This window comes from Leptosomus discolor, chromosome 7 (assembly GCF_034619465.1).
Source record: "Leptosomus discolor isolate bLepDis1 chromosome 7, bLepDis1.hap2, whole genome shotgun sequence".
Lineage (NCBI taxonomy): Eukaryota > Metazoa > Chordata > Aves > Leptosomiformes > Leptosomidae > Leptosomus > Leptosomus discolor.
The window spans coordinates 11,518,613-11,534,697 of NC_141397.1; the positions used below are offsets into that span (position 1 = coordinate 11,518,613).

Here is a 16,085-nt window from a genome sequence, read left to right on the forward strand (position 1 = left end):
CAGTTCACCTCTTCCCCACGCTTCTCAACATTTGTCCTAATACAGCTGTCAGTTGGGATTTTTAGCACGTTTGAGATGAAGTATGTGCAAAGATTCCTCCCAGGAAATGGCATATATTCATTCTGATCTTTATGAATGTTTGAAAGACATCAGTGAAGTGGGTTGAGGGTAGGAAGAGGGTCACTGAAGATATATCGCTACTTGGCAGCTCCAAGGTATTTTTACACCTGGAGGTGACTTACTAAACAGATAATTGAGAATACACCCTCATGTATGTACTTCTCTCCCTCCTCCGCCACTGCTACCCACTGAAACAACCAGCAGCTTTGAGACACTGAGCACGTTTGGGGCTGTGACCGTGGTGGCCCTTGCACAAGTGCTAACTTTTCTCTGGGCTATAGAGAGAGCTTGGCACCACAGGAGCATGTGCTGATGGCAGAAGTGCTAGGGAAGCAATGAGCATTAAAAAGCACAGAGAATCTCTATGGTATTCTTGTTAAAGGATGGGATTAAGAGCTGGATTTTGGTCTGCCGCTGTTGTCATATGTCATCTGAAACTTTTCCAAGCTTCTAATTTTCTATTTTACTTATTTGCTATTTTGTTTGAGAAATCATGTTTCTATTTTCTTATATAATGCCTCTCTTAAAGATTTCTACAGTATGTGTTACTTCTATAGTATTTTTGGTGTTGAGGGTAGAATTTAAATCTCAGTAAATAAATCATCTCACATGTATATACCTTTTTGTTTTCCTCACTAGTGACTGTGGGCAAACTCTTCTTTTCATAGTGCATACAGCGCAGTTGTGTCTTGGCAGCGTTAGACAGACTGAATCTGCCAGTGGCAGATGCTGGAGTGTTTCTCTCTCAGGGAGACTGTTTTCATTAGTCAGTATTTTTCTAGCAAAATTGTGACCAAATTGATGCTCCAGGTCCAACCGTAGCATTATGGCTATATGTCCTATGAGTTGTATTACCCCATGGTCTTGAGATCCAGCAACATTTGGAGCCTTTGTCTTTGTCTTTGTACAAGCTCTAAACTGATGAAAATAAATGAGAACCTGATGAATAAAGTTTTATTCATTTTCATGGATATGGAGCTGAAGAAATGTAAAGATTCAGATTCATCCCCTTTTTTAAAAAAAAATAAAAAAAAATGCTGGAAACTCCTTTTGGGATGCACTGTCTTTCTATTGACTACCTACAGTAACTGTCTTTCTGTGGGGACCTAAGTCCGGTGTCTGAACTAGCCACGATCAGAAACCAGCCTGGGATTTAGGGCCTGTCACTTAAGTAGCAATCTGGTATTTTAGTTCAGGACCCTTTTCCCAACCTCTTTGGGTATAACAACCTTCCCACTCGAATGTTTACAACATTGGATGTGGAGGCACATGGTGGGGGACATTGCGGAAGAAAAAGTCAAGAGATGTTAAGCCATCCAAAGCCTAAAGTCTCCACGACAGTCCTGTCTGCCTGCAGGCATATGAGTAGATCAGCAAGTACATCTTTCTTAGACACCCAGGCAGGCAAACATCTCTGAAACACAGGGGCATGAAACTGCTGCCGCGGCATCCATCATCGTGTGGAGGACAGTGAAAACATGTGCTGTCATCTTTGACATTTTAATTGAAAAGAAAGCTTACACAGATTTCGACCTTAAGCAGTGTGTTTATACAAGTGTATACAGAGAAATAATCTGTCAGTTCAGAGCAGGCTCATTGCTATAGGAGTTGGTTTAGTAACTGAACAATCCAACATTAGCTCACACACCTTTCCTTGTTCCATGCCTCAATAATTTTTAGTAGAAATACTTTGCCTAGAGGCATGCAGTTATTAAAAAAGAGGCTCAGCTTGCTTAAAGTCTGGAATTATTAGCTCATGGTAACAAGCCTGCACTGGAGAAACTGTTGGTTCTTTGTTTTCATGACTTTGCTGTAATTCACCGTCTTATTTTCAGAGACAAACTTCTGCTTTGTTTGGGAAGCTAAAAAAAAAAAAGAACAAAAAAAAAAAGGAAAAATAAATAACTTCAAAAAGAGTATTTTTTCATTTTTATTACAAAGCAGGGTTTACAAAGCTCTTTTATCTTAGTATTTCTATTAAATTGCACTGGTCCAAATAATAAGGGTAAATAGAGAATTTTGAGAAATTTGTTTTACCACATTTCCAGTATAGGGATCTGTTGGTAGTGGGCATTCATGGAGAGTTCTCCAAACACCCTGTCAGCCCTTTAAGAGTAAAAGGAGCTTTTTCTCCATATTTTTTGCAACCTCCTATTCTTTTCAGATGCAAAGTTATGAAGGTCTAATAAAAACATTGCTGTAATGTTTTTGAATGGAGCCACTTGAGCAAATGAAGGCTCCAGCACCTTTAGGTAGCACAAACCTGGCAGAAGAGTTACTTGGTGTTCACTTTTCACTTTTGTCTGGATGCTGGGGTTAGGTTTCTTTCCAGCTGTTCAACCTGTTGACATTTTTCCTCAATAAGCCTTAAATTTTCAAGTTTTCTTGAATTTGCTTGCCAGGGTGGAGTCTTAAGCCCGACCCTTAAAAGGAATGGACATGTTAGGAAGTGTTTGTGTAAGCTTTATTGCTGTTATTATTCCTGGTTTTAAGACAGCTGCTATTTGGTACATTTGTGTATTATTGCTACCTTTTTTCTTCAATGAAAACTGATACAGCTTTACTTGAGGTGATGCAAAATCATTTGTTTTCCTGAATAATTAAACTTGGTCCTGTCTGAGCTGGGAGACCGTGACAACAGTGGAATAATTTTGACATAGTGGCTTGCTTTTATGATCAAATCATGTTTATGCTGCAGTTTTTTGGTTTTATCCCACTTTTTTATTTTATTACAAGAATGTGTTTTTATATGAGCTAGTTCTTTATAATCCCTTGAACCTGCCTTTCGCAGTGTTTCCTTGTTTTGCTTTAACTATGCCATTATCCTCCACGTATCATTTGTGAGTTCCAGCTGTGTGCATAACACTGTGCAGAACATAAACTTCTCCGAGGAGGTTATAGTCTAAGAAACCATTCTAGCTTTTCTTATTTTTCTTGTAATGGGTCAGGCAATAAGACCTAGTGAAATATTTAGAGGGAAGGGAAGATTGAAACCAGCAGTTTCTAAGACCTGTAAGAGCCAAAGGCAAATGTTAATAGGTTCTGTGAGGCTTCCAAGGACCTGCTGGTCCTTGTTCTTATGCTGAATTTGCAGAGGTTCCTTAAACATGTGTTCAGGAAATATAGGTGGCATTAGCACAATTGGAGTTTCTAAAGGCAAGATTTATCATTGACTAAATCTTTAAATAGAATTTGGCCCACTAAATACATTACAACAGTGGTGCTGCTGACTTGTGGGGCTTTTCTCCTATAAGCTCGGGTGAAAAGTACAGAATTCTTAACAAATTTTGGAGGCATTTTTCCACAGGTTTCTAGTATTTTACTGTACATATATCCATTCCCTGTCTTTTTTTTTTTTTTTTTCTTTTTCTTTCCATTCACTTGGATGTCCTGTCCCTGTGAATTAAAGCAAGTGAGCAAGAATACATTTCTGATGCAGTTGCTTTGCTCCCAGTGAACAGCTCCTCAGGTGACATCAAGGAATATATGAATAGAGAAGTAACTTCTCTTTGCTTGCTTGCTTTTGACTTCGTCCACATCATTTCATATCTGTGTGCTGCATCTTGCTCCTTTTGTGATCCTTGTTGCTGAATTCCTTCTACCTCTGTGCCAGTGTAGAGCTTGTTATCTTAATTGTGCCAGCTCTCCTCAAACACTTACATGGGCTTTCCCTTCACTTCTGAAGCAAGGTTCTTGTGTTTAAGACTTTTTGCAGCTTAGCCTTATCTTATCGCAGTCCTCCAGTTTGTCATTACAGTGTCAAGCATCACTTTCACTTTTCCAGTGTCTTTACCATCAACTAGTTTCTCTTTCCCAGGCTGAAATCTCTTCCTGTCCAACATTGTGAAAATTCCTTAAGGTAACACATATATTAAAATATATGCACACTGCTTAAAAATCTCTACAGAAAGCATAGCTTTGTCTGGATGCTCCCCAAATCCTGTAAGTTATGAGCCACAATTTTCCCTCTCTAGTGTATTGACCTTCCTGTGTCTCAATCTTAGTTACTCCCTTCCTCTTGCAAACTTCCTCGGTCCTGTCATTTCTGGGCATACGAGTTAAATAAAAAACATACGAAGAAACAAAAAAGTAACCAGAGGAGTGCCACTAAACTGTCTCCAATTCTTTAGCATATTTATTTGCTTGTGTGTTCTGTCTCGGTCTTCTACTTTTCATCTGTTTTGTGTCTCTAGATTGTAAACACACTGTGTAAGAATTGCCTCTTATCTGTGTTTGTACAGTGCCAGGCTCAATGGGGTCCCGGTCCTGACTGGGACCTTTGGGCACCACCACAGTATAAATGTCTGCTACTGATAATAATAATCTACCCATATCATGCAGATGTCTGAATTGTCTGAGAAATACAAACAAGGATCTTTACTAGGTTGGCAGGGAGCCATTAATTTTAGGTGCCAGTTTTCTTTTCCCCTGAATATGGCTTGGCTCTCTGAAAAACCTGGTGACACAAACCTCCCACTTCTTGGAAAGCTTGGCTCTCTGGTGATGCTGTGATTAAAACATCGTTAAACATGGGATACAGCAGGCCACGTGAGGTCCCTGCAACTATGTGAGGTATTCCAAGTACTTGCCTGATGCTTTGTTGTTACTTTCCTTTGTGTTTGTTTTTTCTTTCTTCCTCTGAATGACAAATGAATAAATTGAAATTAGACAGAACTGCCCTGCTTTTCTTGGGGAGGGAGCACCTTGGATAATGGGCGACAAATGAAGAAAGCTATAGTTGGATTGATAGGCTTAAATAATGGCACTGTGGATCAAACAACAGCAGACCAGCAGTAAGTGAGGCAACCCCTCCAGACAGTACGCTTTTCTCGAGTTAGAACATCCATCCCCTCCACGTCTTCGCCTTCTGACTGAATTTTTCAAATATTGAAGGCTGAGGACAGCGCTTGGGTCAGGTGCTCTGGCCTCAGTAGCAGCTGGTCTGTAGAACCACATGCTCCAGTGAACTTCTTAGCAGTGAAAAGTTTAATTGTAACAATACCTGCTTGTCCATGAGACATTCAGAGGGTAGACCATAGCCAGCTGTGCTCATTTTCAGCACAGTAGGCTGCTTGGGTGCTTCAGCAGGAAAGCCACCCAAACTACACGTACGTACCTTGAAAAGATCCAGGCTGCTGGTATTCAGTGGGTGCTCCTCATTACAGTGATCATAATGGTATCCTTGCTGCCTTGTTCACCCATGTCTTCCTGTTGCTTCTACTCGCTCTCCCTCATTTTATCCTTGATGTATATGATTTTTGGGGCAGGACCTCACTCACAGTTTTTAAATCAAGGCTTCTAGGCACCGTTGTAATATATATATATATGTGTATATATTTATATCCATACATATATATAAAAATGATGAAAGTCTGGGCAAGTCTGTGTTGTGTAACTGGAACTGGTAACAGAATGTAACTGGTGCAGAAATCTCTGAGCCAGTGCTGACCCAATATGGCGAGTTGCCACAGCACAACCTGTGGGCTGCTCCTGTGTGAGCTCACTGAGTCTGGAGGCCATAGAAAATCAAGAGATGAGTTCCTTTTCTCCAGTGCAACTCCGTATAGTTATGACTTTACTTTTTCCACATCAGAGCTAACTAAAGTAGAAGAAACTAGGTTGTGGTGCAGGCATTCTTGCTGACCTTGCATGAATACTACGTGCAGGAGAGTAAGGAGCAGGAGAGAGGTCAGGGTAAGACCTACTGACCTGGAGTGCTTTACCATAATAGAAAACATACTGCAGTGATACTTTAAATAGCATCAGTCCTTCTGCATGTAGTCCTGAGTGGTCTAGGTCAGTATGAACCTAATCTCATGAGACCTCAGCAGCAAACTGTCATCTGCAGAAACTGTTCTTGAAGACTACAAGTTAAGGGAAGCCTTGTCTTTTAATAGATGAATGTAGTCTTTAGTCATCAGACAATCTAGAAAACTGGGTCAGATAGCTGTTGCATCACGGCAGACAGAATATTTGGTGTTAATCAAGAAGGTACATAGCAAAGTATATACCATAGATATTTGGTTTCATTAGTGGATTTATCTTTAATCGTTGGGCAGAGTCATATGATGGAACATGATCGAGTCACCGTGGCTTAGCAGGGTACCGCCCATCTGTTTAAATGCTGGTAAGGATGACTCATGGTGTTAACATGACAGTGCAGAGGGAAGGGAGACAACGTGGTCAGTTACAGCAGCTTGGCTAACACATGGTATTTTACTAAGCCACTGTAGCGCTATCCATCCAGGCCACGTACGCCCAAAGAGATAGTGTATAAATGCTGACTGAGATCCTATTGTGTCCAACAGCAGGCTCCTGCTGGAACACAATGGAAAGTCTTAAATTTGGGAAAAACCCCATGGATGGCCAGATTTGCAGTGAGGTTGAGCACTTGCCAGTTCTCTATCTTATCTGGACTTTATTTGTGGGCTGTTTGCCCAACAACCCTATTTATTTAGCAACACAGGTGCCAAGGAATTAAAATCCCTCAGTCAGCAATATTGACTGACAGGCTGCAGGCAGCACCTCCTCAGCATTTACAAAGAGAGGAGCAGAGTCGACGTGTCCAATGTTAAAAATGACAATTATAAACTCTCACTGACTTTCTTTGCCGCAGGATAGAAAGCAACAACAAGAGTCATTGTGTTGTCCTTGGAAGGTGAAGAAATGTCTCAGATAAATTGAGTATCTCAGCTGGTAGAGTTCTGTGCCGTACACTTTCCCTGAGCTCTGCGTGCATGAGCACGTGCTAATCGATGACCTGCGTTCAATGTGGAAGGAACAGAAGTATCCATGAGTGTTGGTCATTGTCAGCTTCCCTGATGGGAAGCGGAATCTGGTGTACATTATGTAGCACTTTTATTGGTGGCAGGAGCAGCGCAGACTTTTCGACAAAGCGAGTAAACCTTGAAGCACAAGGTTTCTCTAACTGCTCTGCACCTCTTTGCAAAAACACGCTTGGGAACGGACTAGCAAGAGTGTAGCAAGAAAAAATACCTGAAGTACTGAGGACTTTTTTTCCTCTAGCTAAGTGTAATCCATATGCAGACCCTCAAAGCGAAGCAGCTTTAAAGGTGAAACTGGGGACAGCAAGGAAGCTTCTTTGCCATTTTAATAAATACCAGTAATTCCCTTTTGCCCAAGTCCCATATTCCCAAACTCATTAAAGCAATTTTGGAAATTTTTTTGGCTCTGGAACATACAAGCAAAACTCAAACCATGCAGTCCCTTGAGAATCACTTGCACAAATTGCATAGGTCAGGCCAAAATAAGTTTCTGTCAAACAGCCTAACACCTAAGCTTATTATGAAACTGGTGAATTGTACAAAGCGTCTGTATGTGGGACAATCTCAGAATGAATAAGGGGGGGGGGGGCTGTTGTCATGATACTTGTTTTACTTTGGTCCCACTGAAAACTCAAGTGGTATTTTTATTGAATGCATTGCTCCTGTTAGCCAGCGCAGTTCCCCTAGGCTGTGTCTAAGCTGATGGACCCAGAGGGCTCCAGAGCTCCAGTGGGAGGGTGGGTGCACGCCTCAGTCTTGTCCCAGGACAGGCGTGGGAGTGCACCAGTGCTTTCCCCTTTCCTGCCCACTCCTCCCTGCCTGCTTTCCTGGGAGGAAACCCAGACAAGGGCCGCAGCACACTCTCTTCTGCTTCTCATCCTCCCCAGCATGGGGGTCTCAGCCATTCTGTCTGGCAGCTATTGCATGGACTTTAAAGTACGAAATAGAGAAGACCTGTTTGAGCTTCTTGTCTGCTCTGGAGGGCTGTATTTGCAGTGAGAATGGGCTGGTGGGAAGTGGAATTTCCTTGTGGGGGTCACCACAGCCTCTGGAAACCAACCAGATCGCTCTCCTCACATTCAGCTTGGTATCTCCTCACTTTTTTCTTAAAGGATCACTGAATCTACTTTTTATTCTATTTTGACCCTGTCCTAATGATTCGTCAGTCCTCTTGTGTGAATGAGTGCTGGTACCTGGAGCAGCTGTGTTTTAAGTGGAGAGTAGGATGGGTCAGGGGCTGTGTACTTTAAGTACATTTTCTGAGCTCATTTTTCCTGCACTACATCCATTCCACTTACACCACCTCCACAGCTCCCCAGGCTTACCCTTGTGCTGAGGTGGCTGTAGAGACCCCTATGCCAGAAGCTCATTCATGCTCCCTCACGGCGCACCCTCTCCCAAGGTTACACCATGTATTTGGGAGACATTGTTTTGAGTTTCTTTGCAGGGAGTATGAAGATGTAAAGTACATCATATTCCTCCATAGGCAGATAACAAGGGAGACATAGGAAGAGCTTCTTGTCTGTATTTGAGATACATTTGTTGTTGCTTAGTTGTTTTTTTTTTCCCCTTTCTGAATAAGTACTGCATGTCTCTGAGAGGATTTTTAAAACATCCTTCAAAATACAGACTTTTTCTCTCCATGGAGAACCAAGACAAAAGGATGGGTTCAGTCGTGTGCAGCCGCTAAAGAGAGGACAGCTGAGGGTAGAGGGGTGGGAGGAGCAGGGATGTCTGGGCACAAGGGAGCGCACAGGGCAAGGACTTTGAGGTGGCATTTGTTGGGACAGAAGTTTTTCTGGTGGGAATGGGGTTGAAGAGAGGAAGGTTGAAGGACTGAAAGTCCAAGGATGGTAAATGCTAGGGAGTTTTAGGGAAGACGGGGTTAGGTGGTTTGAGGTCTGGGCAGAAGAGGATGAGTCTTGTAGGTCAGAAGAAGCTTTTGTTGCCATGAGACAGGCACCTCCGCTTTGGGAGCCTGAATGTGGTGTCCTCCATATAGGCACCTCCGCTTTGGGAGCCTGAATGTGGTGTCCTCCATATGGGATGTCTATGAATCCCTTTGCTCACAGCCTTTGGCCTCTGCTTGTTGTTAGATAAATGGAGGTGACAGCTAAAGTTAGAGGAGGGGTGTATGTATTCATGATTGCCAGTATCACTTATAATTGGAGGGGCAGGAAGGGCCCCGTCATTTGGTGTGACACGGTTCAGACCAAGTGGGAGAAGTGACTGTCTTCCCCCTCACAGCTCTGAGCTTATGACTCTGCTTCCCTGACCAGAACAGCCCAATTTTGAGGCTTTCATGGCTAGTTGTGGATTTGTCATTGAAGCAAAGGATGCTTCTGCCAAAGCTGAAAATCAACCCTGATGTTTAGAGGCTTCAAACGTCTTTAGACTCTTTCCATGCTCCCCCCTGCAGAGGCTATTCAAGCTCCCAGACTATGCTGCCTTCTCTCTGGTCCTTCTTACACCTTCAGGGGTATCTCTCCTGCCTAATAAACAGTGTAAACCACAAAGCATCCTGCTCAGTGAGAATGTAACATACTAACTTGTACTAGCAATGTTTGTTGAGTATGCAAAAGCTTTCTTAACTTAATGCTTTTTGAAAAGGTAGCAAGTTATATTTACCCTCAACTTCAAGCAACTTATACCTTCTTCAAAACAAAACAAATAAAAAAAAGCTGATTAATTTAATTAACTCCCAAGACCACACTTCTTAAAGGCTGTTTTCAAAGAGTAGTCCTAACTTTGTTTAATCCATTAATTTTATGATTATTCTTCTTTGTAAGTGGGCCTGCTTTCTCACATGCACCCTTTTCCGTGTGCTGTACTTAGAAAAATCCTTCAAATCCTTTGACCTGCTTTTGCTGACATAACTCTGCTTTTTCGTAGTCCGTACTTTTTGCCTTTACAAGCTACTTAATCTGAATGTGATTTTGCTAATTTTCTTTCTATTTCTCCATTTTCTGTGCCCTGGTGAGATGCTAACTGGTAAAATCATGAACCTCACTTTGGAACAAAGGCTTGGTGGAATTTCACAGGAGAGAATATCAACAGTGAGGTGAAATACTCATTTTAGAGTAGTTTATTTACAGGTGATAAAATTTCAAACTTAGTTTAAGAGTGTTTAATTTTCTGTCATAGTCTACAAAACTGTCATCCAGATATTTTTGTTCCTGAGGGCTGAATTTACAGTAATGCACTGATGTGCCATGCCAGGAAATTTTCCTGCTTTGTCTGTAGAAATCTTTTGCTGGCCACTGTAAAATGCAGAGGTGCATAGACTGAGACCAGCTGCTATGTTTACCTTCATTTTCTATTGGATAAACTATACTGGTGCTTTAACTGATAAGTAATAGAGGGAAGGTGATTCATCTGTTTCTTGAAAACTTTCTGTTCTACTGATTCATGCAGGAGAGGACAAATGCTGGATTGGCTTATCTGTGCCTGCTTGTCTAGAGTTGCCTGTGCCAAACAAAGGCTGGCACGGTGAGGCTTGTTTTGGTCTCCATAGCCCATGACAGCTTTCTTTCGTTTTCTCCTAGGCCTGTCCCAGGTTCTCTGTCTTCACTACTGCACCTACACAACCGACAAAGACAGCCTATGCCTGCCTCTATGCCTGGCACCCTGCCCAACCCTACCATGCCTGGATCTTCTGCTGTACTCATGCCTGTAAGTTTTTTGGTTTGCGTTTTTTGCAGGGGAGGAAGGTTGGTGTTTTGCTCGATTCAGCCTATGCAGAGGTGAAAGTCTGTTGGATTTTCTAAAAAAATCAAAGCGTAATGAGTTAAGGAAGCTGGACCTTTTTTGCTGCTTCATCTTACACAACAGTATTTCTGGAGCAGTTAATGGCATGTTAATTAGCATGAGAGTGATTAGAAATGGTTTACATGAGACTACAATTTCTGGTTCTCACATTTGATTGTATAGGTGAAATCAGTATGTCCACGCTGGAATAAAAAGATTTTTCTGAAGTCAGACAAAAGGGGAAAAGTCATGTACATCAGTTATGCCAGTAAACTCTAAGTAATCCTCTTGTTTGTGGGAGATAACCAGCTAACAAGAAAGAAATGTGACTTACTTTTCCAGCCTGGTAGCTTGCACTTAATTAGAATTTGTTCATGATTGCTGCTCGTCTGCCACTCATTTCTGCAGAGATGGGAATATTTCCCATATTCTGGGAGACAAAGGGGTGCTTTGCAATTGTAGCTTCAAATTCTTAAATGATTTTAACAACTCTTTCAGTATAAGACATTTGGGCGGATTAAGGGTGGAGATGAGTAAGGATGGCATGGGGAGGAGGGGATTGGGAAAGGAGACATTTCTGTTTCATTCCACGATGTTCAGTTTGAAAGACAACTTGAGAGCAATTGACCGTGGGAGGGAGGAAAGCACTGCTTGTTCTGTCTTTGCTGGAGCAAGGGAGACATTCCAGAGGGCTACGAAGATTCAGGTTTGGCTGCTATTTGAGCAATCATTAATAAGTTATTAATTAGGAACTTATCAATAAGGCTCTCCTGGAATATTGACCAGGAAGTTCAACAAAAAAATACACGACATGTCACTGTAGGCAGTTTTTTTCTGGCATGATTTCTAAGGAACCTGAAACGGAGCAAACATCCTGCTTCGCTGTAAGCTCAGGGGCTTCAGGTTGGTGCTGGGGAGCCCTTTGGGCAGCTCTGCTTGCAGACAAGCAGGTGTGCTCTGGCTGAGAGCCCCAGACACGAGCATGGAGGTGAGACAGACCCTATCAGCGCTGGCTGCCCCGGCTGCAGCTCCTGCCCCACAGCCCTCCTGAAAGAGGAGGAGATAGCGGTGGGAACTCCTCCTAGCCCATGGAGCAGGTGAGGGGCCCTGGCGGAGGCAACTTCTCCCCACCAGCAGCCAGTGGGATATTGTCCTCTCCCTCAGGCTCAGCACCCAGTCTTGCTGGGATCATGGAGAATGGGAGCCAAGACCTCACCACAGGGCACAAAAAGTATCTCCCCTGCTTGGAAGAGCTTAGGAGGATCCAAAAGCTTCTTTCTTGTATGAGCCAAAGATTCAGGGCACTGGCCCAAAGCAAGGCAGGATGCTCAGCTCTGGTTGAAGGCATCACCATAACCCTGCTTATCACCCCTACCAATGACTAGCACTGTAACAGGACTTGCCTCTTTTCAGGGAAGACACTTCAGGAAATTATATTACCAGGCCTTACTGCCACTAGGTTTTGTTTGAAAATTATATCTCTCCCTCCCAGCCTAGTGAGATTACCTCGCAGAAAGGGCTCTGAATAGCCAGGAGGAGTTCTGCTTTGTTTTTTGCTATCTCAGCAGTACATGAAAGCTTCCCTTACAAGACATATGGAAAACTTTTCTCAGCTGAGTGGTTCGAGTGAAGGAAAAAGAGCCAACTTGTTTTCCATATATTCAAGATTGTACATTTTTATTTATGTTTTTAACAAGCTAAGTTGGGCTGCACTGACAAGGGAAGGCACAACTTTATACAGTGATGCTTTTAAAACCACTTAACTCCAAGTGTTGTTATACTGAACAGGAGAAAATCATTACAAAAAAGTGCAAACTTGGGTGGCTGCTACATTTGTTTAGTAAAGAACCCTTTTCTTTATAATTGGCTGTGAGTTTTCAGGGCTGATTCTGATGAAACACACGCCTGCATGCTTATACACATGCAATTCACGACAAAGATTGTTATTTTTCCAGTCATGACTTGAAGAAATAAAGCTGAGTCCATTTAAATAGAAATCGAGCATAAATTTTTGCAAATGTCTTCAGACGTGTTCAAACATTTTTTTTTTCTTTCTTTCTTTTTCTTTTGAAAGATGGAGCGACAAATGTCAATGAACTCCAACATCATGGGGATGCAGGGGCCGAACCTCAATAATCCTTGTGCTTCACCTCAAGTTCCCCCAATGCATTCAGAAGCCAAAATGGTAAAAAAAGAAAATTTACAAAAATAATATTTACTTACATAGCTCTTGCATACTGGTTACCCAGACAGTGGGGGATGTAGCCAGACACTGCTTACTTCATTCTTAGTCATATGTTATACTCTTTTTTAATATGCTGCAGTAAATTGCCTTTGTGTCTATGAACTTTCAAGATGTTCCTAGTCCTAGCTGAACTCTCAGTGAGAGGGAACTGAAGTGAAGGGTGGACATTCTGATCCATACTGTGTTAAATAGGATTTTTTGGTGCAGATTAGTAGAATTTAAACAAATGGTCTGACTGGTTCTCTGATGGTGTCTGTGCTCCGCAACTTGGCTTAAAGAAAATTGTCGATTAATAGTGAAGTAAAAAGTGTCTGACGTCGAGGGAATGCACATAGTCTGCTTTTTCCAGATAAGCACATGGCATGTCAGGGTAATGGCAGTGTTAGAAAAGCAGACTGAACAATGTGTATAAAACTGGGATATTTTCTTTTGCTTGAGTGCAACAAAGGTGTTGCCATCAAAAAGCGTCAGAATTTGGACAAAAATTATTTATTTATATGAGTTAAATGTCATAGTGTTTTTTAAAGTTGCTGTATTTCTTACCAGGTCAAGGCTTCTCAGGTGTGTGTACTGGTATAGGATTAGTGCAGGTAAACTAAACTACAAGTGGGCCTTTGCAATTTTCCCCAGCTTTATATGCACTCGCATGGAGGTATTCAGCACTAGTATCCCTGGAACCAAGTTCATCAATGTAGAAGCACTTAAACTTTCTCAGTTTCAGAACTGCCATTTGCTGGTACAAGTTCAGAAGTTTGCAGTTTAACTCTGTAGGGTTTTTAACCCTCTCAAGATGTCTCGTCATAGAGGAAAACAGGAGTAACTTCATTGAACTTCTTTCAGTGGCGTTTTGCCAAGGTAAAATTGTCATAAGTGAGAGAAAGAAATCAAGCCGACAAATATTAAGCAACCACATGTTTTTATATATTTCTACTTTGCATGACTGGTACAGCTTTTAAAGTTGTTGTCATCTGTCCTGAGGCAAAGAAAAATATCTTCTTGTCTATAAGTATGGTGCATGCAAGAGGCTGTGGGTTAAGAGCAACAACATATACGAGCTTATTCTATCTCTGTTTTCTTAGATTGGATAGGTCATGCCTTTGCCTCACTGTTGGTCTGGGTTAGGCTGTTAACCCAACCTCTGTTAACACCCCGTCTAAAACCACACTCCGTAAACATGCAGCCAGTTGGCCAGAAGAAGAGCAATAGCCAAAAACGCTGCTCCCCCAGCCAAGGAAAACCTGTGGTCAAGAGTTCTCTCTCTGCTGTACCACACAGTGACGGTGACATGCCAAATGGCAACAACATCTGCAGCAGAGCTTGTTAAAAACTTTTTGGAATAGGCCAGTGTTTTTTCAACACAAGTACAGCTGAGCCAAGCTAAATACTCCCTGGCTGAATAAATCTAAAACTGGCATCTGTTTTGGGGACTGAGGGGTTCTGTAGTTTACTCTCCCCCCGCTCTCCCTGCCTTTTTTTTACTGGAAGTGTGAGGCTACTTAAGAACAAGATTAAATTATTGGTGCATATGGTGAGAATTCTGTGCTTTAATAGCTGAAGCTGTACATTAATACAAATTGCTTTTTAATCTGGATACGCAGGTTTTGTCCCTAAACCTAGTGTACGAAGGCACAGTTCTTTCAGACAGAAATTGCTATCGGTTCCAAAACACAGTATAGTGAACAAGCAGTGCCTTTGCTTCTCAGGGTCTTTCTGCTGCTCTTCCAGAGGTAGAGAAAAATCTACATGCATTAACTCTTAAAAGTAAGAAGCATAATTCAGAGCTTCAGGACCTTTCTTCTATTCAAATGCAGGGGTTTATTTAATATTCTATATACTAGTTTTATACTTTATTTCTGTTTGAGCACACATGTAATGTAAAACGCCTCTTTGTTTAGCCACTGTTTTGAGGAATATGAATCTATTAACAATACTCTGCATGAACACAGAGTGGAAAAAATGTAGGAAATATTCAGAGCAAAATTATTTCTAACATGTAAGTTCATGAATTTTAAATCTGAATCATCTGTATTACAGGCATGTTTGTTCTTATTATTAACTATTTCACTTTGCTTCGTGCTCAAAGCATGAGACTTCGTATATTCTGGCTACTTTTTAAAAAAAGTTGAAAACGAGGGTGCTTAGTACCTTACTGGATTGTGTCCTGCATTAAGAAGGAATTTCAGGTTTCCCCAGATTCTGCTAATGCTATTACTGCTGATGCATCCAGCATTGCTTATGTTCTCTCTGGCTGGCCCCACTCTGCAATGAATAAATGTGTTGAATACTAGGCAGAATCATCTAAGCTGCTTGCAGCTAATGACTGCATTAACTGGAGAAGTTTGGGGGACTTTGGGCCTGATTCATCAGCCGTCCAAATCCGTGGCAGATGGATCTGCATTTTCTTTGTGCCTACATGAGAATGCAGGACAGGCTTCTCTAGATGTGAGACCCAGATGTGAGACTGAATCCTTCTGACCTCTTGAAAGTATGTACCTGAGCAATGCAAGCATGATTTGGTATGCAGCAGTCGTAACACTATTTGGTGACGCATGTGACTTAATTTGCTTCTCTAAAATAAATATGAATACATAATATCAGTATGGATGCTGTGTGATGCCAGGTTTTTTAGAGAAAGCAGATAGATGGCAAAAGTTTCACACCTTTGCTTGGTTCATAATCAGTTCGTAGTAGGAAATGGAAGCCAGTCTGATAAATACATTCATTGTCTGATATATAAGCAATCTACGGACACATATAGGATATGTGTTGCATTAATGTTGTGTTTCTATAATAAGCAATTTATTTATCTATATGTCTTTTAATCAGCTTGTATTAGCTGGTGTTTATAGAAAGCCACACTCTGCCACCCAAGATGCTCATTTCCTGTTTAGATTTTTTTTCAGGAGAAAGTTCCTCACAAATATTAAAGCATTGCAGATGACACCCCAGAACTGATTTAATTTATCACAACAATCTGAGTTTCCCTCACGGTGTACCTCTCAATTAGGCTATCACCTAATGCTTTAAAACTGTCCTAGTAAATGAATGAGTGAACATCTAAATAAATACTGCTTTCTTCTTAGATTCAGAGCTAAGTGGATAAAACCTTCACGCTGCCTACCAAAAAAACACATCGATTTTGTATTAAAATATATTGCATTGGAAAGTGGAGGAAACATATAGCTCTA

The 16,085-nt window shown here is 41.6% G+C and overlaps 1 protein-coding gene across 1 annotated transcript in view; it reads left to right on the forward strand.

Moving 5' to 3' along the window:
* The window catches only part of CREB5 (cAMP responsive element binding protein 5), a 212,907-nt gene that overhangs the window by 133,388 nt on the left and 63,434 nt on the right, over window positions 1-16,085 (forward strand). The window contains exons 5-6 of the mRNA XM_086468150.1: window positions 10,451-10,577; window positions 12,727-12,837. Coding sequence (XP_086324276.1) covers window positions 10,451-10,577; window positions 12,727-12,837 — 238 coding nt within the window. The remainder of the gene's footprint in view (window positions 1-10,450; window positions 10,578-12,726; window positions 12,838-16,085) is intronic.